This window comes from Mus musculus, chromosome 11, assembly GCF_000001635.26.
Source record: "Mus musculus strain C57BL/6J chromosome 11, GRCm38.p6 C57BL/6J".
Classification (NCBI taxonomy): domain Eukaryota; kingdom Metazoa; phylum Chordata; class Mammalia; order Rodentia; family Muridae; genus Mus; species Mus musculus.
In genome coordinates, this window is record NC_000077.6 from 116,644,339 (window position 1) to 116,668,886 (window position 24,548).

A 24,548-nucleotide genomic window follows, 5' to 3' on the forward strand; every position below is an offset into this window, starting at 1 on the left:
CACCCTGCATCCTCCTCCGGTTCCCGGCTCACTCTTGGCCCGTGTGTTTGTGTTGCTTTCTAAGACTGCTATTTATTTATTCTTTGGATTTCCAGCGAGTTCTCTGCTGTGCCAGGCGCCCAGGAGATGAAGAGAGGAGCGGCCTACATTCAAGTGCAGGAACTGGGAGACAAGACTTTTCCCCTTGTTAGCTGAGTCCTCTCAGACAGCCTGAAGCCCTCCCAAGGGGCAGAAGCGGTTTCCGGTTCTCCTGTACCCCTCCCTATGGTGACCTCCTTGGTTTCTCCTCAGAGACTTGATGCTGCTGTTGTGACCATTGCTATGGGGGGATGGACAGGCCTTGCTCAGCGGGGCTTGGGAAGAGTTTCTGGGCTGAGAGCTTAGGGTTGAAGGTTAATTCCAGCAGGGCTCCTTTTCTGCTGTACCCAAGGGCTGATCCCGGAAGCATCGGGGCCTATTCAGCATCTCGAGTGAAATGTCTGTGCGCAGGCCTAGAAGGTTGAGGTTTAATTTTTGGCTATGTCACTAGTGTACACGACCAGGGCCCGTCTGCATGGACAGCTGGACAGTACTCCCACCCCACCCCTTTTTGAGGCAGGGGCTTATCATGTAGCCCAGGCTGTCCTCTGACTTGTAATCCTCCATTCCCCGTCTGGTGGGTGCTCAGATGACACATGTGTGCTACCAAGCCCAGCTCTGACAACACTCCCTTTATCCCACACTGACCCTGTCCTTGCCAGATTTCCTGGACAAAATCCAAAAGGCACTGATTTATTTATTTATCTATTTATTTATTTATTTATTTCTGGAGATTAAACCTAGGGCCTGGGTATGGCCAGGCCAATGTTCTTGCCCTGAGCTGGACCCTCAGCTTTCTTTATTTTTTATTTTGAGATAAGGACTTACTAAGTGGCTCAGGCTGGCTTTAAACTTGTGACTTACCCCCACCCCCACCCCCACCCCGCCTCAACCTCCCAAGAAAGCTCTAAACCAGATAGTCCTAGCTTCTCTGAAGTTTTAGTAAGACAGACCCATCCCTTGCTCCTATAAAATCCAACTTCTGCCCTTTTTTTCTTAGCCTCTGAGCAATCGACAGTCCAACTCAGAGTGCCCCACCCAGGAGCAGCTAGAGCCAGCACAAGGGAAGGGGTTCCCTCAATGGAACTGTTTTCAATGAAACCACCCTTAGCTAGAACTGCTGAGGGGAGAGAGGGGTGACGGCAGGTCCAGGAGGAAAAGATCAAGCAGAGGCCAGAGACAGGAAGAACAGACCTGGTTTAATGACACAGCTGGATCTGGTTACAAACATCAGAAACTACAAAAGACAGGCAGTTACAGGAAGGCTGTGCGAGGGTGGGACCAGAGGGGACGCAGGCACGGTAGCCACAGCAGTAAGACATCTTCCAGGACAGTACACGTGACCAAGGGGTACACACGGGGTTCCCAGCAATGTTAAGGAGACTATGTGGAGAGGGTGAGCAGGTGGCCCCAGAGGAGGGCAGGAGAGAGAGGCCCTGGTCTGCTGAGGGGTGTGAGGACAGCCCCCGTCCTGTGGCCTGGCTGCTGTCTGAAGTGAGCAGGTGAGGCTGACATTCTAGGGCTCCACACTGAGGCTGCCCCTCACCCCCACCCCCATATACCGGACACATACACTGGCCAACATCCCATTGGGATCTCCTGAACTCTTGGTGTGTGCCCTGATCCTTGCCCTTTCCAGGACAAGCCAGTCAGGCAAACCCTTGGGGAGGGGAGGGGAGGGGAGGAGAGGAGAGGGGAGCCAGATCTTTATGTTTTTTTTTTTTCTTCCGTTTGACCCGAGGTCTTCCTGTGTAGCCCCAGCTAGCCTGAAACTCACCACCGTGGAGACCAGGTAGATGACCACCTGACCTCAGACGCAACGATTGTCCTTCCTCCGCCTCCCAAGCTCTGGGATTCTCTTGTTTTGTGGGGGTAGGGCAGGAATGCAGGGCACTGAGCTGTAGGAGCAAGCTGACTCACCCCAACTCTCCCACCTGGCCCCTCCTCTTGTGCTGTTGCCAGCTTTCACCCTGCTCCCGGTAGAGCTGCCCAGAAAGATGGCCAGGACTCTTCTGGCCTCCCACGGCTGGGCAAGACCTAGGCTTCTGGGCCTGCAGGCGCACTCGATAGATATGTACGTGTGTGTTATATATATTTATATATAGATAGTATATAGAATATATCTGTGTATATGGTAGATGTGTGTGCGTGATGCTCTAGAGATGGCGAGGAGAACCTGCATGCTGGCGGGCAGAGTGAAGCAGGGATAGTTCCTTTCTGAAGTGACTCACGGGCTTGTCCTCGCTTCCCACCGGCCACTTTGCCAGGTCCCTCTCTAACAGTCAGTAGAAAAAGCTAAGAAGAGTGTGCCCCTGCTGTGAGGCAGAGGGATTCCCCTCTGCTAGATTCAGCATCCAGGGATCCAGCCCCACCTCCCAGTAGCCTGGGGGGACCACAGCCATGATGAAGGCCTCCTTTCGGGAAGTCGAGTCAGGGGTTCCTCCAGCTTCCTTGGCACCCAGAAATGGAAGGTCAATGCGTGTCTTCAGAAGTCGGCCTTCTGCCCAAAGTGCTGCCAGGGAGGGGGGAGCTGGGAGGGGTCTTACGGCCCTGAAGAGGGCAGAGTGGCTGGTGGGCTGTGGATGAGACAGGAGATGAAGGTAACAGGTTACAGGGGTCAGTGGGGAAAGGTGGATGATGGGACACCTGAGGTACCGGGAGAGGTGACTTGGGGGTCTTGGGATGGGACCCTTTCTGCTGAGAGACCCAACACCGCTGCACAACCCCCCATTACCTCCAACCTCACTGTGCTACCTCAAGCCAGTTGGGTGGCCCACAAGGGGCCTGGATCTGTCCCTCTAAAATGCGACCGGCGTCGTATATGCTTGCCCACTGAGGACAGAAGCGATTCACACACTCTACGATGTCACACACTCTACGATGTCACAGGGAGAGCCAGCCTGAACTTGTTTTCCGTTCATCTGGAAATAGGCTGTGCTGCTTGGCGCAGCAGAGCGAGTGCTCCCTGGCTTCTGTGTGGTAATGTCTTCATCCATGAAACTCCTTTTAGCCCCGTCCCAGAACCCCTCCACCCACACAGAGTCACACAGCCCGGAGCAGAGACAGTTCAATAAACAGTGTGGTCTGGCTCACTCTGTTTCCCTGATAAGAGAAGTTGGACAGGGCCCTTCTAGAAGTTGGCCCTGAGACTCCACCCTGCCCTGTGAGGCAAGGAGATCCCGCCAGTAGGTGGGGTCTCACAGGCCGTGGCCCATGCCTAGGCCCCCAGGACACCAGAGATGGGGATGATGGCTGTTAAGGGAGGAGAAGAAGATCCCAATGGGACAGCTAGGGAGACCCCGTGTGGGTGCTCAGGCCCCGGGGAGAGGTGGGGAGAGGTGGCTAAGCCCTGGGGTGTCTGGCGCCTCATCATCTACCCTCATTCAGCTTACTAGGACCAAAGGGGGACAGGCGCTTGAGGTTTGGCTAGAACTAAGTCCCTGGGGTCCAGCTGGGGCAGGAGGGGCGGGGGAGCTCTCTGGCCATGTGTTTCTGATTCACTGGGGCTGGCTGGCCAGCTCTTCCCTGCAGTCCCTCTAGGCCCTGTAAAAAGCTCTTTTCTCCAAAAGCAGGAAGTCTTGTGTCCGTGGCTGTAAACAAACTCATCTCAGGCTGCAGCGCCTGCCTGGGGGGGGGGGAGAGGTGGGGGGAGAGGTGGGGGGAGAGGTGGGGGTGGGGGTGGGGGGTGAGCCCCTCTGACATCTCCCCTTCCAGTCTCCTCCCTGGTCTCTTTCAGTGGCAACCGGAGGTAACCTCAGTTTTCCAGCCTGGCCAATGCCCTTCTCTGGCAGGTAAAACTCCAGGGTCTGGGGGGCAGGCTAGGTCCAGCTGTACACATCTGGAATTGACCTGGAGGCAAGGAACAATTCCTGAGAACTCTGTCTGCTCTCCTGGGGAGCTGCTGATATTGGGAAGAGGCACGAGTGGACTGGTTGGTCAGTGGCAGGAAGGGCAGCAGACCCAGCCTCTCCCTGCCCCTGGTGACCTCTGCAGAGCTGGGCAGGGAGGCCCGTAAACAGGAGGTGGCACGGGGGCCTTAGAAGAGCCTTTTCCATGGGAAACTGCTGGGAATATTTCTCTACAACACGTGTCTCAAGCCGCTGGCTGACCCCTGGTTCCTGTTCCCGCCTCCGCTCTCCTCCTTCCTCCTTCAGTTCTGCCTCTGCCCTTCCATTCAGCTCCCTCTTGGAGGTCTAGGGGGGTCTGAGTGTTCCCAGCCGCCGGCCACATTCGAAGGCCAGCCCAGCCCTCGCTGGCGCTTCCAGCCAGCAAGGAGTCACTGAGTCCGGCCACCCTGTCGGAGCCTAGAAGTGGAAGCCTTCCACTGGTCAGACTGGAAGTAAATATCCCCCTAGTTTTGTCCATGGGCGTGACACCCGTGTAGGTCCCTTGTGGGCTGGGCATGTGTATGTGTCCTCGTGACCTTCCTGGCTCCAGCTCTGTTAAGGCAGACGGTGGATGGAAGTACAGACTGGTCACTGTGAATGGGAAACAGGCCTATAGGATTGGTATCAGGGAGGAAGGGTGTAGTTGGCCCACTCTGCTCTGAGCCTGAGGAGCCATCGCCCTGCCGGGAAATCATCATAACCTTGGCTGATCTGAACTCTCCCTGCTCCAGACAAGGAGAAGCACTGCCCAGATAAATCTACTTGGAGTTCACAGCTCTGTGTAGCCAAGAGTCAGGGCTGGACAGGAGCTGGCCTGCAGTGAGAAGGGCGCTGTCTCACAGGCCCTCTGCCTTGTGTCTGCTTTTCAATGTGTCTGCAAGCCTGAAGGGTTCCTGGTCCCAGGAGAGATGGGAAGCCCGGGGGGACAAGAGAGGACACCGCAGGGAGGCTGCCCAGCCCACCCTCACCCGCTCCTCACGTGGTGGTGTTGGGGACCTGCTGTACCCAGCCCACTTCCTTGTAGGCTGCGGTCACGTGGCTGTAGATGAGACCCCGCAGCTTGGCCCAGGCTTTCTGCGTCTCCACAGGGAAGTCATTGGCAAATTCCTCGGCGATCACCTCCAGAATGACCCCAGAGAGAATCTGGGGGCAAAGGAGGGAAGGTGGGGGTAAGCGCCTGAGCACCCTGCCTCCCACCGTCCCCAGGATCCCTGCTAGGGTCACACTGGCTTGTGTGACACAAACTAACAGCCTGGTGGTTACTGGAGACCATGCTCTCAGGACAAGGACTGCACTGGGCTGGTCCTACCTCTCTCTCCTGCTGTGTCCCCTTCTGGCCACAGCCTCTCCAGGGGAACAGGCTAGCAGCACGGTAGCCATCTCTGCTATTCAGGAGCCCTCCCAGAGCTATAGGTTGTAGGGAGCTATGGCCCAGTGGCCTGCGGGCTCTGGACAAGAGCAAAGAAAAGGACGGACGTACCTTAAAGTACATAGGTTCCACCTTGTGCTTGAGGGCGTGGGCCTTGCCGACCAGGGCGAGCACAGAGGATACCTTGTCTGGGTCATGCAGGTTCTCCACGACAGTGTTGAGGGCCCCCATGACCCGGCAGGCGTGCTTCCGCAGCTGGGGACTCCTCTCCATCTCCAAGGGATCCTCCATGTGTCTAAACTGGCTGAAGTACTGCTTGGCCGAAGGGAAGTTCACAAAGAACCTGGTAGGAGGAAGGGGGTGGGTGCTGAAGCAGGGGGCTCCCTCTGAGTCCCTCCGGAATGGCCAAGATGGAGGCGGGGGAGAAGTAGTTATGTCCCCACCCTGGTAATGGTTCTTACTCTCATACAGAGATGTCCATCCATCACAGGCTCTCCCTCTGGCCAGGTCCCTCTGGGACCACTGACTGAGCTGTGCCTACACTGCCTTTGCCCAGAGTCCCCTCTGTCCCAGCCAGACAGATGCACTTAGCATCTGCCAGCCTTCCTTCCCATGATGCAGTGGGATGCCTGACACATGCCCCATGTCAGACCTGCTCCTTTCTGGTCACCTAGGGTGGCTGTTTCTCCATGGCCATTAGTGCCACTGGGTGGTTTTCTCTGCTACCCTCTTAGTCTGTCAGACCAGACCCTGAACCATAAGCAGAGGGAGGGTCTCACAAACGCTCTGACCCATCACCCCGGCGTCGGGCCCTCCTTGCTGGGACTCAGTGAGAGTTCTTCAGAAAGAGTATATAAAGTGTCCTGACCTGTGTCGCTGAGACATTAGAGGAGCTCACAGCTTGTGGCTCAGGCCAGAGAGTCTGATGTGGGGGGGACGTAGAACACCCGGCTGGCCAACCCGTCTGTGGCCACAGCTGGTTTTGGCAGGAAGAGTCTGACAATGACCAAGAGCATTATCCACGTGGAGAGGGACAGGGACCCATTTGGATGCTGAGTGTGACCTTGGACACTTTATGACCCCCCCCCCCCCCCGCCTGTGAAAGTTTGAGAGAAGTTTTGCTGCTGGCTTCTTCAGATGAAGAAGCGGGTGTGGACCAAGGTGGCAGTGGGCCCGAAAACACAGAGGACTTTTTCAGAAGCTTTGTAATGAGGGACAAATGAAGAAAGATGGCCCAGGGACCAGGGAGACAAGCCAAGGCGTAAAGTCACTCAGAGCTCAGACCTGGCAACTAAGTTTGATCCCTGGAATGTATAAAACCCAAAAGGCAGGACGCTATGGCACATGGGTAACCCTAGCACTCTTTGGCAGTGAGACAGAATCCCCAGGGAACAGAACAGTGACAGGAACAAGAGAGACTCTTTCCTCAACAAGGTGGAAGAAGAGAGAACTGGCTCCGGGCCGTTGGCCTCTGAGCTCCACGCTAATGCTGTGATGGGAGAAACATGCCCCCACCCCTACACGAGATAATCAGCACCTCAGGCTATGGGGCTTTCCCAATTGCAATACAAAAAAATAAATTTTATTTTGGCTTGGTATGCTGCCATTTGCAAGGCATCTCTTACAGTGCTCAGGTGCCACAGCGTAGAAGCTATGGCGTCCTTTCCGGTGAGGGCACCCCAGGAACAATCCTTGAGCATTTACTATCTGAGCATTGCTTTGCTCCCCATCCTATCTTGTGGCTCAGGAACTGGCTGGTCTCCAAGGTTGCCTAACAGGCAGGAACCAGTCCTGAGCACAGGTGAGTGTCTTGTCTCAACACAGCAGCACCATATGTGGCCGCGAGAGAGGAACTTCCCCAGGAGCTCTGCCTAGCATGCTGGCTTCTCCTGAACCTGTGTTTCCTCCCACCCATCCCTGGCTGGCTTGAGCTGTTAGGGAGAAGCCTTAACAGCCAGTCTTGGGGAGTTTCTCAGTTCTCAGAGGCATCTGGGTTTCCAAGAGCCCGAAATAGGCCCGTCTGCGTGTGAGGGGGAACGTGTCAGCATTACAACCAGGCGGGAGTGGGGGGGGGGGTGCTCCCTCCTCAGGCTTCTCTCTGACATGAGTGCAAACGCGGGGTCTGCCTCAGACCCTAAGGCTCTGCTCGCTCTTCCTCCACGGCACCATATCTGCCAGGAACTGCTGCTGGTAACCAGCTTCCTCCATGCCCCTACCCTGCAGGCAGAGTGGGTGGTGAGGACAGAAAGGGAGAATGGTCAGAGGGCCTGGTCCTACGGATGAGCACGCTGGTCTTGTCAACATGGCTCTGTGACCAGGATCTCTGGATGGTTCCCCTGTGAAGCAGTGAGAAGCTAAGGGGTCTTGGCCTTTCCCCTTTCCATTGGTCAGGCCTGGGGCAGACAGAAGCAGAGGAGTCGGTGGCATCTGGAGCCACAGGGAGTGGCTGATACAGTGGCCCAGGTTTCTCAGTGTTGGCTCTGTGGAGTTAGGTGACTGGCTCGGCCAGCCAGATCTGATTGCTGTATCAGGTCTCCTCGGGTTCACTGTGGGCCTTTGGGTACTATGTCTATCAGTAAAACTCTCTCCCAGCCAGGCCTGGTCCCTTGGGTGTCAGGGGGTGAACCGAGGAAGATACAGAATGAACCCTACTCTGAACCCTACTCTCGGATCCTGTCCTTCTTCTGCCCCCCTCTGTCCCCCTCCCCCCGTACCTGGAGAAGCAATTCACAAGAATATCTCCAGGTCCTACGAGCCTTGCCTTGTTTCCACGTGTGCCCTGTGGGCCTAGGGGGTACGACAAAAGACCAAGAGCAGCCAGCTGGGGATGCGGACTGGCGTATCTGCGACTCTATTCTCCACTGTGTGCTTGTGTGTGGGTGCCCACGCTGCCAATCTGGGTCTCCGAGTGTCTGCAGCTTCAGGGTCCCACGGGCCCTCCTTGGTTCCTGTCCCCCGGGGCAGCGTTGCTGGGTCAGAGAACTCTGAACTAGCTGCCCCTTCCTCTTCCCCAGGAATCCTCCCCTAACTCCGCCAAAGTGCTTCGACTCTCTTCCTCCAAGATCTATTTCTGAGTTGGAACCCAGGCATATCGGTAGGGAGCAGGGGAGGTCCCAGGCTTGCAGGAGGCAGAGGCAGAGGGAGAAGAGGAACCAGGGAAGGGGTCGGGGGACTGAAAACAGCTGCATCACAGCTGTTCCGCCCCCGGGTTCCACCCTATCCCCACACAAGGCTGCCCTGCTATCCTAGAATTGAAAGCCTGGGGGCTGAGGGTGTATGTGGGGGTTCAGCCTGAACCCCTGGGCCCAGCGCGTGGAGGAAGAGTACGGGTTTGATTTGTAACTACAGTCAGTCTCTAGTTTGTGGGGCTTGGTGACATTATCAGGGTGCGGTGTATAAATACGGCGTCACTTGGGGGCAGGGGGGGGCGCCCTCAGGGATTCTGGGGCCAGATGCTATACTTCTTACCTGAGTGGGGTCCAGAGTGGGGCCCTGTCTCTTGAAAGCTGGCCCCCCCCCCAAGCCAAAAAAACTCAACCAGGATTGCATCCCAGGTACCTGCTGGCTTCACTCCTGTCTCACCTGCAGCTCGGCAAAGAGGGGCAGCCGGGAAGCTTGACCTCTTGACCTTTACCCCCCCCCCCCGCCCCCCAGCTCTCTGCTGTGTTCTTCTGAAGGGCCCAACTGGACAGGGAGTTCTGTTTCCTCTTTAACCCCCTTCCTGACTGAGCCTCAGTTTCTCTGCCCATTACTTAAAGAGGGGGAGCTCCTACCGTTCCCTTTGAGGGCTGGTCGGATGCTGGACATACATCTTAGTGGGATCACTAGGGTCACTCGTGAGGAGGACTGACTGGGATGGGTGAGTTCTGAGGCCGGGGAGACCAAGCGCTCTCCTGCATCTAGTTTCTGATGGTGAGCCCCACTCTCCGAGCTAGAAGGCATCAGCTAAGGTTTCCATCGCTCCAAAGCACCCCTGTCACCGCGACCCGTCCCCAGTCACTGGGGAGGTGGCGCCGGAGCTCGCAGCGGGCCGAGCCCGCCTCTGCCCGCAGCCGCTGTCACCCTTCCCGTCCTGGGCCCCGCCAAGAAGGGAGCGACACCTACCTCACCAGGATGGCCACCCCCACGTCCTCGCAGTTGGCATACAGCCGGGCCCACGTAGCCTGAACCGCCTTCCTCTCCGCCTCGGACAGCTCCTCGCTCCTCTCCCTACGCTCTATCTCCATGTCGCCCGGCACTTTCTCCATGAGCAGCTCCGAGCCCAGCGCAGCTTCGCTCGGCGGCGGGCGCGGGGAGCCGAGGCCGGTGCGTGCGAGGCGGGCAGGAGGGCGGGCGGGCGAGGAGTAGAGCGCCGGAGGGAGGGAGCGTGTGTCTGTGCGCGCCGGGTGTGTGTGCGCGCGGGTGTGCAGGGTATATGTGCGGGGGGCGGGGGACTGCGAGCTGGGGGCGGAGATGTGGTCTGCTGGGGAAAAAATGTTTTTTAAAAAAAATCCGCTCCAAAAAATCCAGTCCTGTTTCTGGGAGTCAATTTTGGCAAGGTGAAGGTTAGGCGGGATGGGGGTGTCACGGCTGGCGTCTGCCCGCCTGACCACCCACCCGTTAGCAAGGCCACCGCGGTCCCGGCTGGGAGAGGTAGGTGTGGCCAATGTGCAGAAGGGGCTGGGAGGATCAGGGGGTCACGCGGTGATGGACAGCGCCGGGTGTACTGGCGTGCGCCCCGGGCTGGTGCGGAGCTGAGGGTGCGGGTCTCAGCTCTCGACGTGTGGTGTCTGGACGTGTGTGTGTGTGTGTGTGTGTGTGTGTGTGTGTGTGTACACCCTTCACGAGGTGGGGATCTGACTCAAAGTCAAACACACCCAGGCATCGCCTGCTTGGGAGGAGGAACTTGCAGACAAATCCGGGCTTCCCCTGTAGCCCCGCCACTCCTGAGCCTGAGACTGGGCCGAGGCACCCGTTGTCAGACGTGGGGACCTCGAGTTCTGGCAGGTTTAGAGCGATGGGCAGTCTCTCTTCCCATCTGCTGGTCCAGCTGGCTCTTGTGAACTTGTGCACATGTCCAGTCTGGGGAGCCAGAGACCCGTGCCCCACTTCCCTCCCTACGCCTGCGAGCAGGGAGTCCTGAGAAGGTAGTTAATGATAGGTAGATAAGGACCAGACACTGTCCTGAATTACCGTCCTAGCCCTAGCCGTGGTGGAGTGAAGTTCCACAGAGAGGCAGTCAGTCAGGTATGATGGAGAGGCTCTGGGGAGCCGGAAGTCCTGAGTAAGGCACCGGACAGTGAAGACATTTGTCACCATCGAGAGTTCAGTTTGAGAACCAGAAGGCAGATCCTTCATCTCCTTCTTAGACTGCTCAGGGAGAGGTGACACTGGGACAGAGGGGAGGAGTGCAGTCTTGAGAGACCCAGAACCCTCACCCTGCCAGCAGTTGCTCAGACCTGGCTGTAGACAGCAGGGACCCTGAGACCACAGAGGGCCTGCCTGGTCCTGACACAGATAAGTGCACTGTCTCTGGTTCTCCTCAAGGCTCCCAGCTCAAGATGAGGAGGAGCCCTGCTGCCCAGGAAGTGAGTGGCTCTCCTCTTCAGCTTGGGTCCCTGTTGATTTAAAATCTTTAAAGGTATTTGCCTCACAAAACTTGATGATCTGAAGAGTTCCGGCCCTAGGACCCACGGGGTGGAAGGAAGAGATTGACTCTTTTTTTTTTTTTTTTTTAAAGATTTATTTATTTATATGTAAGTACACTGTAGCTGTCTTCAGACACTCCAGAAGAGGGCGTCAGATCTTGTTACGGATGGTTGTGAGCCACCATGTGGTTGCTGGGATTTGAACTCCGGACCTTCAGAAGAGCAGTCGGGTGCTCTTACCCACTGTGCCATCTCACCAGCCCGAGATTGACTCTTACAAGCTGTCCTTTCTCACACACACACACACACACACACACACACACACACACACACACACACACACACTAATAACAAAAAAATTTTAAATTTAAAAAACACAGACTTGAAGGTTCAGTCACAGAGGGTTAACAAGAACCTTTATAGGCCCAGCAGGCTGCTCCCTGGAGCTCAGGGTTGGGGTGTCTGATGTTACTCCTGGCCAGGAGACATTACCTCCCACCTTGTTTAGGAAGGAAAACTGAAGGTCCTGGAGAGGTGATGGCCCAGGTGGGTTTAGGTCCCAGCATCACTCAGCCCTTGTCTCAGCCCTGTGTTGCTGACTCAAGCCCTACTGCCCAAGGCAGCTAGTTGCCCAGGAGGTCCAGGTGGGATGTGCAAAGAGTATTTCTATCGATTCTCAACTTCTCCTCTGACTGTTGTATCTCCATAACATAGGATTATATTGGTACAGTAGTCTAGTATATAATTGATAAGCTTATAATTTGTATCTAAATTACATAAGATTGTTATATAAGATAGAATTTATAGTTCTGTCTGTGTGCACACCTCGACTCTGCCTTTTACTGCAAAGGGAGTGTAATTAGGAAAGCTCAGAAGGTGCAGGGGAGGCCTGGTGCACGCGCACGCATGCACACACACACACACACACACACACACACACACGCACACACACACGCACACACACATGTGCACGCACACACTCTCACACACATGCACATACTCTCACACACACGCACACACGTGCTCGAGCACACACACACACACACTCACACACACACACACACACACACACACACACACACACACACGCTCTACTCTCTGGTCCTCCTGGTCCCATCATCCATCTCTTCTCCTCTCTGCCATTCTCTCCTGCCTTGGCTGCGACAGTGCAACTCCCCTGCCTCGCAGCCTCGGTCCCTGAAGACTGGCAAGCTTTCATGTCAGCAGCCCGGCAGAGTTGGCTGAGGGCCCGTCCTTCTCTGGCACCTGCACGTTCAGACACCTCCTGTGATAGCTCACTCTTTCTCTCCCGTATGGGAGACTGAACTTAGGGCCTTGGAACCCCAGGCAAGTACTCTGCTACAGAGTTATCGCCTCAGAGCTCTTTGAGACACTCTCATTAGGTTTCCCAGGCTGGCCTCAGAGCTCTCTGGAGCTCAGCCAGGCTTTGAACTTGAGGTGCTCCTCCCCTCCCCAGTGGCTTACAGGTCTTTGTCACCGGGCCAAGGCCCCAGATCCTCTTTGAAGCTATCCTTGATGCTTCTAAGTCCTCAAGTGCTCTGCAGGTACATTTAACAGTGTATGGAAGTAGCTCACTTAGCTCGATTGCACTACGTGCCTTGATGCCAAAGCCCGGATAGTAGTGAATGTTCTGGGTAGAACATTCTGGAGGGGCACTCAGGGTTACCTGGCATGCCTTGAAGGAGGCTGACTTACTCTGCCACTAGAGGGGAGATCTTGGGCCTGGTGAGTTTAATCTCTCTTCACAAGGTCAGGTCTGCCCACTCCACTAATCAGCTTGAACGTCCTAATCCCTTCCCAGGAACTTCAGGAAACACAGCGGTGGCTTGGGAGAGGTAGGCTGGCCATTGTGGCTCCCCGGCCCTGTGGCCTTCTTCAGCGGAGTTGGTCGTCGGTGGGGATGGGGCAGCTGAGCCATGTGCACCACCCTCTTCCTGTTCAGCTTGGCCATGCTGTGGCGCCGTAGATTTACCAACCGAGTGGAACCGTGAGAAACTGATGGGGCTGTGGATTGGGGTCGTGGGTGGGAGGGACCACCAGGGAGAGTTACAGACAAGCTGGTCTGGAAAGGAATTCAAAGGACACCCTGGAGGGGTCCCTCTTGGAGCTAGTGGTGTGGGTTGGAGCAGCCAGTGCTGTGCTGCTGGACTGTGGTAAAGGGGTGGGGCAGGGGCTGAGCACTGCCTACAGGTTCTCTTGCCTGCTCTTCCCTTCCAGAGAGCCCAGCAGAGTGGACGGGACAGTCGTGGGCAGCGGCTCAGACACAGACCTTCAATCTACCGGCAGGTGAAAGAGAGTCAGGAGTGGGGAAAGTAGTGCTAAGGAAACTATTGGTGTGTGCGCCTGTGTTTGTGTGCGCATGCGCGCACAGGCACTCAAATACCGAGTTCTAGCCCTAGCCCTAGCCCTCACCAGTCACTCCTTGTGTAGTGGGCAGGTTAGGTGGCAGAGGGAGTCCTTGCTCCTCTTTTCTGAACCAATGCTGTGTGGCTTTGCTTCTGTGATGTGAGTGTGGGGCAGTCCCCAGGAGGACCTTCTGTTGGAGGAGCAGGGAGCAGAGGGAGGAGGCAGGAGCCACTCTGGGTCGATTTGCTGCTCTCTTGTCCTTGGCCCTCCTCCTCCTCCTTCCTCTGCCACGGACGGGCTCTGCAGCTCCGTTGCCTGAACCTCCAGCAGGATTCGCTGTCCAGTCCCCAATAGAAGGCGCAGGAGGTGCATGACGTCATCGACACTAAGTGTCATTGGCTGGGCTGCCCCTGCGGGCAGGACGCTGTCTCCAATGGCCTGAAAGTTAACTCTTCCTTAGGTTGCAGCCATGTGGCCTTTGGGGAGGCAAAGTTGTGCATTCTTCCTGACTTTTCCTTCCCTGGTTTTCCAGAGTCTCCACGCCCGTCAAGACACTACAAAAGTGTCAATTTAGTACCTATGTGTAAGGTTATGTCCCGTGGACTCCCTAGCATGGGCAGGATCCCAAGATCAACTCTCACTTTTAGTGAAAACAAAGGGCAAAAAAGATCTCCCGGGCCTTCAGGATTTGGGGCCCACAGGAGGAGGGTGTCCTTACTAACTTGGCTCAAGTCAGTGTGGGCGGGTAAACACATACCATGCCCCCTAAAGCTGGAGTTGTGGACAACAGCTGCACAGCTGCGGAAGCACAGTGGAACTGGGAACTCGTGCTAGCTGTACTCTGGGCTGCATAGTGGTACTCCCGTCTGCATGGCCGTCCTCCCGGCTGCATAGCTGTCCTCCTGGCTACATAGCTGTCCTGGTCCTGGCTGCATAGCCGTCCTCCCGGCTGAGTACTTGATGGGTGCTTTATGTTTCCCTAGACCTTTCTCTTTTTCATTCTCTCTATTTATTTATTTATTTATTTACTCTTTTTTCGGTTTATTTATTTATTTATTTACTCTTTTTTCTTTTATTTATTTATTTATTTATTTATTTTGAGACAGGATCTCACTATGTTGCCCTGGTTGGCCTGGAACTTGCTATGCAGACCAGGCTGGCTCCAAACTCTCAAAGATCTGCCTACCTCTGCCTCATGTGCACTGGAATTAAAGGGGTGCTGTACTAGTGCCAGCTCCCAAACTTTTCTTATACAGTAATTCTCAAAAACCATAGGCTTATCAGGACATGCATGCTTATAACTGCTTGGTAGTGACTGAGCAGCAGGAGGGGGAGCATCTGACTTCCAAATATCTGTCTTGCCCACAAAGAAAAGGTGGGGGTCCTAGATCTCCTGACAAAAGAGAAAAGGCCACACCTGGGGACCATTTGGGCAGGCCACATCTGCTGCCTTTTAACTCCTCGGCACCCAGTTAACTGGAAGAGTTAGTCAGACAACAAGAACAGATTGCTGAGGGGAACTGCCACAGGGATGGCTGGGGGTGGCAGAGGTGGAAGTAGGAGGAAGAGTCCCCAAACACGACAAGTTTAACTCTTCCATCTCCCTGACGCCGGTGCTTCCCTCTGTTCAGGGAGAAAGGACCTGTGAAGTAGACCGTCACTCCTTCAGGCAGCCCGGCTCTGCGGACTGCGGCCCGTCGGCCCTGACAGGTAAAGTCAGGACCAGGCGCTATGGAGTTTAGAAGGCAGGGCGTTGGTCCAGCCATGTGGGGAGAGGGAGGAAGTCTTCAGCTCTCTCGATCGCTGGTGGAGGTTGGGTGAGGCTGGGTTTATCTTTGAGCTTGCTACTTATGTTTCAGGCCATGGAGCTGGAGCTGGTTTGAAGAGAATTGAGTGTGATCCTGACATGTTTTTGAGGCTTGGGGGTGAGGCGGTAGCTGAGCTTAAGTTCTGAGGGCAGAGTTGCAGACTTCTAAGGGAGAGGCAGTGGAATGGGCCATCCTGAAATACACATCTCACCTCTGGGCACAGGGGAGTGCGCTGAACTGTCTGACTTTGCGTTCTAGCTGGAGTCCTGGTTCACCTCCCATCTAGGAAGATGGTGTGGGGCTGGAAGCGGAGGCAGGGAGGAAAGAAAACGGGAGAAACGGTCATGGAGAAGGTAGGCTTTCCTCCACGGCCCCCAGGGTTGCTGCTAGGCAGGCTGTGACTCGGGCTCCTGAGCAAAGCTGGACTGGCAGAAAGAACATGGGATGCTTAGGCCTCCTGGGTTCTCATTTCCGAGTTCCTGCTCTAAGGGACTGCCAAGCTGGAGGAGGCACAGAGAGGGGCTTCTCGGGGTTCTTCAGGTTCTCTGAAGAGAATCCCAGCATCTCAGGCAAGGGCCAGGTGCAAGCAGAGAGCGAGAAGACTCCAGAACCAAGGGAAGAATAAATGCTAGCTTGGGCTTAGTCATGAAGGGTTCCTCCATTCATTCTCCAGTCCAATCCTGAGCACAACCCACAGACTATACATACTCCTTCCGTGGCACCCACATGAGAAGACACAGCCCATTACCACGCTACTAGGTGGGGGATCCAAGCTTAACCCCCCTACTCAACTTTGCTGCTGATTGGCAAAAAGGGGTTTCTGTTGGCCTGGCCACCTGCCAGCTCAGGAGCTATTCCGCTAAACCCCTATGGTCTAGGGCTGGGTTGTGTCGCTCCGCTTCCTGTGGCATCTGCCTCTTTTCAGTCCCGAGAACTCACCCTGTCATTGGCTGCGCTCCTGAAATTATCAGTAAGAAAGGCCAGCTGAATCTGTGGCATGTCTGCCTGAAGCTGGATGGGAGCAAACGCCAGCTTGTGCTCCAAATGTGCTTTGTGTCTGTGTGTATGCATGCATGCTAGTGTGTTCTCTAAGTGGGCATCGGGTACCGGAAGCGTGTGCGTGTGTGTGTGTGTGCGTGTGTGTGTGTGTGTGTGTGTGTGTGTGCTCTCTAAGTGGGCAGTGACAAATGGGAGCATGTGTGTGTGTACGTATGTGTCTGTGTATGTATGTGTGTATGTGTGAGTGTGTGCATGTGTGTATCTGTGTGTATGCTCTCTAACTGGGCAGCAGTGATTGGGAGTATGTGTGTATATATGTGTGTATCTGTAAGTGTGTGTGTGTTCTCTAAGTGGGCAGCAACGAGTGGGAGCATGTGTGTGTGTATGTGTGAGTGTGTGCATGTGTGTATCTGTGTGTATGTGTGTGTGTGCTTTCTAAGTGGGCAGCAGTGAACAGGAATATGTGTGTATATGTTTGTGTGTGTGTGTATGTGTGTATGTGTGTGTGTATGTATGTGTATGAATGCATGTCTGTATCTCTGTGTGTGTGCTCTCTAAGTGGGCAGCAGTGAACGGGAACATGTGTGTATATGTGTGTGTAGCTGTGTATCTGCGTGTGTGTATGTGTGTATATGTATGTGTGTGTCTATCTGTGTGTGTGTGTGTGTGTGTGTGTGTGCATGCGCACTCTAAGTGGGCAGCGGCGAGTGGGAAGGAGAAAGCATGTCGCCTTGTCACTGTGCTGACTGCTCAGTAACTCGGTGGCAGCCTCCCTTGCCCCCAGCTGCTCTGCCATTTCTGTCTTTACTGTCCTGCCTGATCCAGAGCAGAGATAAAAGCGCATTTCCGCTCCTGCTCCCAGATGCAGGCTTACCCTGCGGGCAGCTGCTCCCCACTGTCTGGGAGCCATTCATCTTCAAAAGCGCCCCCACCCGTGCATCTCTCTTCCCCACCCAGCTCCCCACTGCCAGCCCAGCAGAGATGCCTCTGTCTAGCCAGCCTCTGCCCTTGACTTTCGGGCGGCAGAAGACAGTTCCCTAGACAGCAGGATCCCAGCGCTGTTCCACTTCAGTGGAGAGAGAGAAAGGATGAGAGAGGCAGCCAAGGGACCCACTGTTGGGGGGAGGGGGTACCCACTGGGAGGAGTGGCTGGTACTGCCAGGAGCCTGGCTCAGGGATGTGCACAGGCAGTTCTGTGGAAACTGCTCAAGTAGGGCAGGAGGTGTATGTGTATGTGTGTGTGGGGGGGGAGAGTCACACTAGGGGAACGACCCTGCCAGAGTGCCCCTGACTCAGGTCATGAGCCCGTGGCCACACGCCTCAGCTCCTATCAGCCTGTTTTCTCCTGGGAGGCATGAGCCAGTGACAGGCTTATGAGGCTGATGCCAGAGGGCACTGTCCTAGGGACTCTGTCTTCTCTGATCCCAGCTTTGCCTTCACTCTCTAATCTAGTCACCGTGTTCCTGTCGCTTCATCCTTGTCTCTCCTCTCTGCCATTTCCAAGTTGCCTGCCTCCTTCCAATGATCCAAGAAATTGTCAGGCCAAGGTCACAGAGCGGTGCCAGGGCTGGCTCCCAGCCCAGCCCAGCTTCTGACAGGGCAGCACTTTCTTGTAGCACTGTTCTGTGAATCTCCTCCAAGGATCCACTCCGGGTGAAGGGCAGGGTCGGGATGGAAAGGGGCTCGCTGGCAGTGGGGGGATGAGACTCCCCGGGACCTGGCAGCTGGGGTGCCATGTGGGCTGAGAGGGAGGGGTCCTCCCCCCCCCTCCCCAGGGAGCAGGCTGGCTTTGGTGGGAGCAGACTGTGTTTACACCTTCCCCGCACACCCAGCCCACGCTCGGCTTACTCCCAGGGCCTCTCCCATCCCAGGCTCTCTGTGCAGTCTGCACAGTTGCAGCTTCTCTCAGAAAGTCCCCTCCCTCATAGGGGAGGCTCCTACCGCCCAGGTACCCTTCCCTCAGCCCACTAACCCCCATCACATAGGTCAAGGGATGATCTTTCAGATATGGAGGCTGTCAGTTAATTCCTGGCCATGATGCTATCCTCACAGAGGCTAAGCCCTTCCTTTCCCGTTTCCGTAGAAATAGCTGCTGACTGGAAACAGGAGCAGGAGTTTTTGGGTGCTTGCTAGACAGAGAGCCAAGGACAATGGGAGAGACAGAGGTGAGATGATAGGATGGGCAGTGGCTGATGCAGGGGACTGGCTCTGAATAATCAGGGACCTAAGAACAAAGGGTCTGGAGCCAGGGCTGCCACCTCCTTCCTCTGTGACCTCGGGTAGGGATAGCACGGCTCTGTGCTTGCTTCCTAGTCTCTGAGACAGAGTTCGTTCTGTGAGGGTCAGATGATTGTGTAGTGCTCAGTACACAGCTACACTACACAACACACACTAGAGAGTGCTGCGGGCGTGCCAGTCTTTGCATGTAAGCTACTGTACAGCTGTTACAGCTCTTCCCTCCCCCTTACCCCACGATACTTCTTCCATTCCTCCCCCACATACCCCACAGCTGGGAGATGGGCAAATGAGAAGAGGTGATACAGGGAGGGCCGGGTGACAGCACCCAGGGCCTCTCTGTGTGCGGAAGGTTGTCTCAGCCCGGACACCTTCCCATGACAGAGCAATCTCAGCTGTGGGGGGGGGGGCGACAGGAGTCGGCTGCCCTGGTGCCTCCCCTCCCTTGTCTGGAGCTAGCTGCCCTGGTGCCTTCCCCGCTTGTCTGCATGTCAATCTCTCTGCTGGTGAGAGCCTAGGTGACAGGAGAGGGCTGCTCTGAGCTGCAGGGTGGCCAGCGGCAGAGGCCTGACAGGGAGTGCCACTGTCTGCTGCTTCCTGGCGGCTGACACTCAGGACAGCTGCCAGTCTCTCCTGGAGACAGCAACACAACCAGAGAACGGATGAGATGCTGTGGGGGGAACAAGGTAGTGAGTGGTTTGAGCGGCTTCTGCAGCCGCTGCTGTGCAGTACTGCCCTGTGCCACCTTAAAGTGCAGATATGGCCCTGGGGGGCACCCACCCATCCCATCCCAAATGTGTAGCGCAGAACTGTCCTGTGATGGGGATACGGCAGAGGTGCTGGCCAGTACTAGACTAAGTGAAACCTGGGACCATTTGAAGCAGGCAAGGGCAGAAGGAGCACTTTACTCTCCTACCCCTCTTTTTATGCCCTCTGCAGGGCTTTGCTGTTAGGGAGAGGCTGAGTCCTTACATTGAAGGAACGTGCTGTTTCTTTGTGAGCCTGAAAATAAGGAGGCCATCAGAGTGGGTATGCTGAGGCTTACATTAAGAGAATGCTAATGACACTAAGAATACTATTAATGATGGCTAACACGGACCACGCTTATTACATGCCAGGCACTGCGTCCAGGGCCATATTTACAAGTACAGTCTCTTTGATGCAGCAGGAACTGTTGCTGTCCTCATGTACCCAATAAGGAAAGAGGGCTTCACAGGATTTGGTCAAGGTCACAGCTGCCAGTGAAGCCAGAACCTGTGTCTGGGAGTCCGATGGCAAAGCTTCCGGTAGAGAGGTCTCGAATTTGCAGATGGGGGCTACAGAGAAATCCCAGGTGCAGCTTTACCTACAAGGACACAAGGCCTGGAGCTGCAGACCTGCCTGCCACGGCTGTCTGTGCAGCGGGCCAGGGGGCCACAGAGAATCCTGCTGTTTTCTCTTCAGTCACGTGTCAATCAACAGCAGGCCAGACCTGAAAGGATCTGAAAGGCTTTGCCAGCTGAGGAGAGCAAAAGAGAGTCTGCCTCTGTAGGATCCATCAGTGCCCCTGAAACAGGAAGTGATGGCGCCTGGCAGGGATGACAGACAGCAAGGCCATCACTCCCTGTCACTGTCTCTGTCACTCTGTTGCCTCCTCCAACTAGGGTCAGGACTCTGGGGAGAGAGTGACAGCCAGCAGCCCAGTTGCAGAGGGGGAGGGCTGAGGAGGGTGACAGCTTTGGTTGGTTTGTTTGCCAAGGGGAGGGGAGGCATGGAGTGCAAGAGGGTGGCTTCAAGGATCCATGATCAGCACTGGGAGTGCAGACCCTCTCCGTGGGGTACCTGTGTCCCCTGGTGGGGGGTTAGGACCCAGGTGTGGCTATGGAAATTAAAACAAGCAGAAAGGACTTTATGACAGACTCTGAGCATATGGAGCAGACACACACACACACACACACACACATCAATTTAAAAAACAGAATGCAGAATTTTTACAACTCAGGGACTGGAGAGCAGGCTCAGCAATTACGATCTGCTCTTCCAGGAGACTGGAATTCTGTTCCCAGCACCCCCAGGCAGCTCACAACCACCTGTAAGCAGCAGCCTCAGGGAGTCTGACGACCTCTGGACACCGAGCTGAGCTGATGCGCACACCTCCATTTGATCTCAGTACGGCAGAGGCAGGGACATCTCTGAGTTCAAGGCCAGGACAGCTAGGGCTGCACAGAGAAACCCTGTTTCTGAAAACCAAAACCAACCAACCAAAGAAACAAACAAACAAACAAACAAAAAACTTTTACAAGTCAACAATTAGTACACTTTCTAAAAGGGGGAGAGAAAGGTTTTAATAACTACTCTACCAAAAACTATGTAATTATAGCCAATAAGCTCAAAATCAGCAGCTGAGATGCACCATTCTCTTATCATAAGGAGAACGCAGCGCAGCTAAAACCCTTCCCTGCCATCTCTTGGGAACTTAGTGTGTGGTGACTTATAATGTAACCCGAGAACGATGAAAACTGATTTTACAAAAGCATTGGCTTCCGTTGACTTTTGCTAATAGTGGCGCCACACTGAAAATAGCTCACAGATCTATCAACAGGCATCAGTGGGTAAATGGAGGTGTGTGTGCTCAGTGGGGTAACACCCAAACACAACACCGACATGAGGTATGCACCTGAGGGACCTCGCGGGGCGGGGGGGGGGGGGGTCAGGAAAGCAGACACAGAGGAGGGGCTCATTTGTGGTCACATGTGTGGAATCTAGGACCAGGCAAGAGCCATTGACAGGGACAGGAAGCAGAGCAGTGCTGGCCCAGACCACAGCTGGACATGCGAACCGACTGCACAAACTAAGGAAGAGCCGTGTGGGTGCTCAGGGGAGCAAAAGTGCTCTAAATCTTGGTGGGATTTTGCTTACAGGCATGTGTCTGCTTACCGGACTCTGACAGTACATTTCGAACGTATTTTATTCTGTGTATCTCATACCTCAATAAAAATGGCTTCCATAGTTAAAAAGCAAAAACAAGGATGAAGACATGATCACTATTTGTTCACGGTCCAGCCAAAGAGGCAAAATATAAATAAGCAAATGTGGTACCAATCTCTAATCCTGGACAGCAGAGGAGCTGACGATGAGGTCAAAGCCAGGCCATGCAACTTCAGCAGGATCCCCCTCCCCCACCCCCAAAAAGATAAAAATGGGGGGGGGGGAGAGGAGGACATTTGCCTCACAGGCCTGAGCCTTGGGTTCGTGGCTCAATATTGGAAGGGAGTGGGGGAAGGAAAGAAATGATGGTAAAACGTGGAATGGAGCTGGGGAGATGGATCAACAGTTAAAAGGACTTGCTGCTCTTGCTGAAGACCCGGGTTTCGTTTCCAGCACTCACATCAGGTGGCTCACAACCATCTGTAACTCCAGTTCTCGATCTGACATTCTATAGCCTCCATAGGCATCTGCATACACCCACCCGGTGCACATAAGCTCAAACAAGCCCACAAACACGCACATAAATAAAAAAGCAGTGGGATAATGAGTATTAGAAGAAATAGACGTATCCAGAGTTCCTGTTTGTGTGCCCTTAACTCCGAGCCAGGCACTGTGTAAGTGCTTTGGATATACAGTCTTAAAACAACCTGGGAGGTTCCAATTATCATGCCTCATTTCTCCCTTATGGTCAAATTGAGGGCTTGAAGTTGGGTATAGTACTGCTTATCTTTGATCCCAGCACTTGGGAGGCAGAGGCAGGCAGAGCTCTGTGAGTTCTAGGCCAGCCTGGTCTACACAGTGAGTTCTGGGACAAGCAGAGCTGCACAGTGAGAGCCTGTCTTGAAAAGAAAACCAAAACAAAAAACAGAGGCGAGGCTAGACAAGTAAAGCAGTCTGTTCAAAGTTGTGCAGTCTGGGTTCAGTTGAGCTGGGATTTTCTTCCAGCCTGCTCCCGTCACAGAGCATGTGCTAAAACACCCGCCACAGTAAAGGTGTCACAAGGGAAACCCGGGGTGCCGCAGCGTGGCAGCCCAGCCGAGAGCACACAGAGAGGTGTTTTAAGATGAGCTGGAATGTGCCAAGCAGAGGCAAGGATGAGGGGAAGGAAGCCAAAGCAAAGGGAACAAGCAAAGTTTACGCAACATCAAGAAGGCAGGCAGGGATTTCCCGGAATGGGGGGGACAAGTCCAGGAAACAACAGATGAGGTCCAGACAATACTGCATAGTCTTCAAACTTGTTTATTTTTAAAACTCCGTTTTTTTTTTTTTTTTTTAAAGATTTATTTATTTATTTATTTATTTATTATATGTAAGTACACTGTAGCTGTCCTCAGACACTCCAGAAGAGGGAGTCAGATCTCGTTACGGATGGTTGTGAGCCACCATGTGGTTGCTGGGATTTGAACTCCTGACCTTCGGAAGAGCAGTCGGGTGCTCTTACCCACTGAGCCATCTCACCAGCCCTAAAACTCCGTTTTAAGTGGCAATTTTATTAGAGGAAATGGATTTGCAGATAAGGTGGCTGAAGGCATAGCTTTTCTTCCTGTGTGTGTGTGTGTGTGTGTGTGAGTGAGTGTGTGTTGGAGACAGAAACTTATTGTGAAGTTCTGGCTAGCCTAGAACTCACTCCAGGCTGACCTTAAACTCACAGAGATCCACCTGCCTCTGCCTTGTGAGTGCTGAGATTAAAGGTTTATGCTACCATGCCTGGCTTCTTCCAGGGAATCCTCCCTCCCTCCCTCCCTCCCTCCCTCCCTCCCTCCCTCCCTCCCTTCCCTCCCCCCCCCCCCCAGACAGGGTTTCTTTTTTCTTTTTTTTTGGTTTTTTGAGACAGGGTTTCTCTGTATAGCCCTAGCTGTCCTGGAACTCACTTTGGAGACCAGGCTGGCCTCGAACTCAGAAATCCGCCTGCCTCTGCCTCCCGAGTGCTGGGATTAAAGGCATGCGCCACCACCGCCCGGCGAGACAGGGTTTCTTTCTTTGTGTAGCCCTGGCTGTCCTGGTCACTCTGTAGACCAGACCAGGCTGGCCTCATAGTGCTGGAATTAAAGGTAGCGCCACCACACCTGGATTCCAGGGAATTCTTCGTGAGGAAATGGGGAGTGTGGGTATCATTTAGGCTAACTAGAACTAGAACTCTCAACAGAACCCGCAGCTTGAAACTTAAACAATAAGACTTCTTCCTTACATCTCACATTCGGTATTTCACTGAAACGTTTAAGGCGTATCCCACATACCGAAATAGTACACATGAAAGGGTATCTTTAAACCAACGAGAGATGAAAGCCGAGGGTCTCAGGGCTGACTCTCTCCAGAAGTTGACCAGCAGTCTCAAGGACTCCTTTTTTCTTTCCAGCCCATCCTCAGAGGGATTTGGCTCTTGCTCTGAGGGGAGCCTCACAGATTCCAGACGGCCGTGGCAAGTCCAAGCATCGCGTCTCTACCATGTCCCAGAGCCAGAAGAGAGGCTGTTGTTTGGAAAGGCAAGAAGAATTCCCCAAACTTGGCCAGAATTGTATTGTAGACAAGATGGAGGAGGAACAGTTTACAGGAAGGCCTCCAACGCGCCTGCACACAGATGCACTTCCTGTGAAAGCACTGGTGCAGATGCTCTGAGTGTAAGCAGCCAGTGTCTTGGAGGCATCAGCAACCCTCCTTCATGACCTTATTAATAAAGTCCAAGATTCCCTTCGCAATTAAGAAGGGAGCATCAATACTGTAAAGACTGCTTTCTTGCTACGGGTTTCAGAAACCACATCTTTCTCAAATCCTGTCAGTGACTTCCCCTGCCCACAAGGCCAGCTGACTAACTCTGAGCCTTGGGTTGATAGCCAGCTTGCCTGTTTCCCACACTTAGCGCTGGACTGTGGTGCTTCACCTGATAGCTGTAGTCTGCACTTGTAGATCTCGTAGAATGGTTATGGGATTCCACTGTACACACGGCTCAGCTGCACCGGATCTCAGCCGCACGGGGCACAAGTGAGATCACAGTAGCATTAGCACTTCATTCTGAGCAGCTCTGACCTTGGCTGCTCATTCAGGGATTCTGATGCGGCCTTTGAGGCTTTTCCAGTTATTTCTGGACTGCCCACACACACAGTCGTACCTCGGGCCTGCTCAGGCACAAGGCCTTTGGAGTTTGCTCCAGCCTCTTGGGCGGCCACTGCCCAGCTGCTGGTGGTACTCTTACTGGCCGTGTGTCTGTGGCTGT

The 24,548-nt window shown here is 54.4% G+C and overlaps 2 protein-coding genes across 9 annotated transcripts; one reads left to right on the plus strand and one right to left on the minus strand.

The window, feature by feature from the left end:
• Positions 1-1,256: 1,256 nt before the first annotated feature.
• Positions 1,257-10,166, minus strand: Cygb (cytoglobin). 2 transcript variants are annotated; one of them, XM_011248674.3, is made up of 4 exons: positions 9,439-10,166; positions 5,446-5,677; positions 4,934-5,108; positions 1,257-2,654 (listed from the first exon to the last, which is right to left on the minus strand). In XM_011248674.3, exons 1-3 carry the CDS (start codon positions 9,579-9,581, stop codon positions 4,941-4,943), a joined length of 543 nt encoding a protein of 180 aa, XP_011246976.1. In that variant the 5' UTR covers positions 9,582-10,166; the 3' UTR covers positions 1,257-2,654; positions 4,934-4,940. The 2 variants fall into 2 exon arrangements, with proteins under 2 accessions (XP_011246976.1, NP_084482.1); NM_030206.4 differs by having other exon boundaries at positions 4,945-5,108; positions 9,439-9,975.
• On the plus strand, positions 9,551-24,051 carry Prcd (photoreceptor disc component). 7 transcript variants are annotated; one of them, XR_001779849.1, is made up of 6 exons: positions 9,551-9,639; positions 12,784-12,969; positions 13,200-13,268; positions 14,960-15,038; positions 15,395-15,489; positions 23,694-24,051. XR_001779849.1 is itself a non-coding variant. In XM_017314196.2 (6 exons), exons 1-6 carry the CDS (start codon positions 12,498-12,500, stop codon positions 23,724-23,726), a joined length of 339 nt encoding a protein of 112 aa, XP_017169685.1. In that variant the 5' UTR covers positions 11,038-12,497; the 3' UTR covers positions 23,727-24,051. The 7 variants fall into 7 exon arrangements, 6 of the variants coding, with proteins under 6 accessions (XP_017169681.1, XP_017169682.1, XP_017169685.1 ...); XM_017314196.2 differs by lacking the exon at positions 9,551-9,639 and adding an exon at positions 11,038-12,526 and having other exon boundaries at positions 12,784-12,817; NM_001163318.1 differs by lacking the exon at positions 9,551-9,639 and having other exon boundaries at positions 12,770-12,969.
• The last annotated feature ends 497 nt before the right edge of the window (positions 24,052-24,548 follow it).

What these genes read in the sequence shown, in the direction of transcription:
- Cygb (NM_030206.4), bottom strand. Translation starts at nt 9,581, where the DNA reads ATGGAGAAAGTGCCGGGCGACATGGAGATAGAGCGTAGGGAGAGGAGC. An exon ending in TGGAACCTATGTACTTTAAG is followed by an intron (nt 5,109 to 5,445) that starts GTACGTCCGTCC and finishes CTTTGCCCCCAG; the next exon opens with ATTCTCTCTGGGGTCATTCT. An exon ending in CAGGTCCCCAACACCACCAC is followed by an intron (nt 2,655 to 4,944) that starts GTGAGGAGCGGG and finishes TCTCATCCACAG; the next exon opens with CCCACCAGCCACTCTGCCCT.
- Prcd (XM_017314192.1), top strand. Translation starts at nt 12,899, where the DNA reads ATGTGCACCACCCTCTTCCTGTTCAGCTTGGCCATGCTGTGGCGCCGT. An exon ending in TTTACCAACCGAGTGGAACC is followed by an intron (nt 12,970 to 13,199) that starts GTGAGAAACTGA and finishes CTTCCCTTCCAG; the next exon opens with AGAGCCCAGCAGAGTGGACG. An exon ending in GACCTTCAATCTACCGGCAG is followed by an intron (nt 13,269 to 23,693) that starts GTGAAAGAGAGT and finishes TTTTCTTTCCAG; the next exon opens with CCCATCCTCAGAGGGATTTG.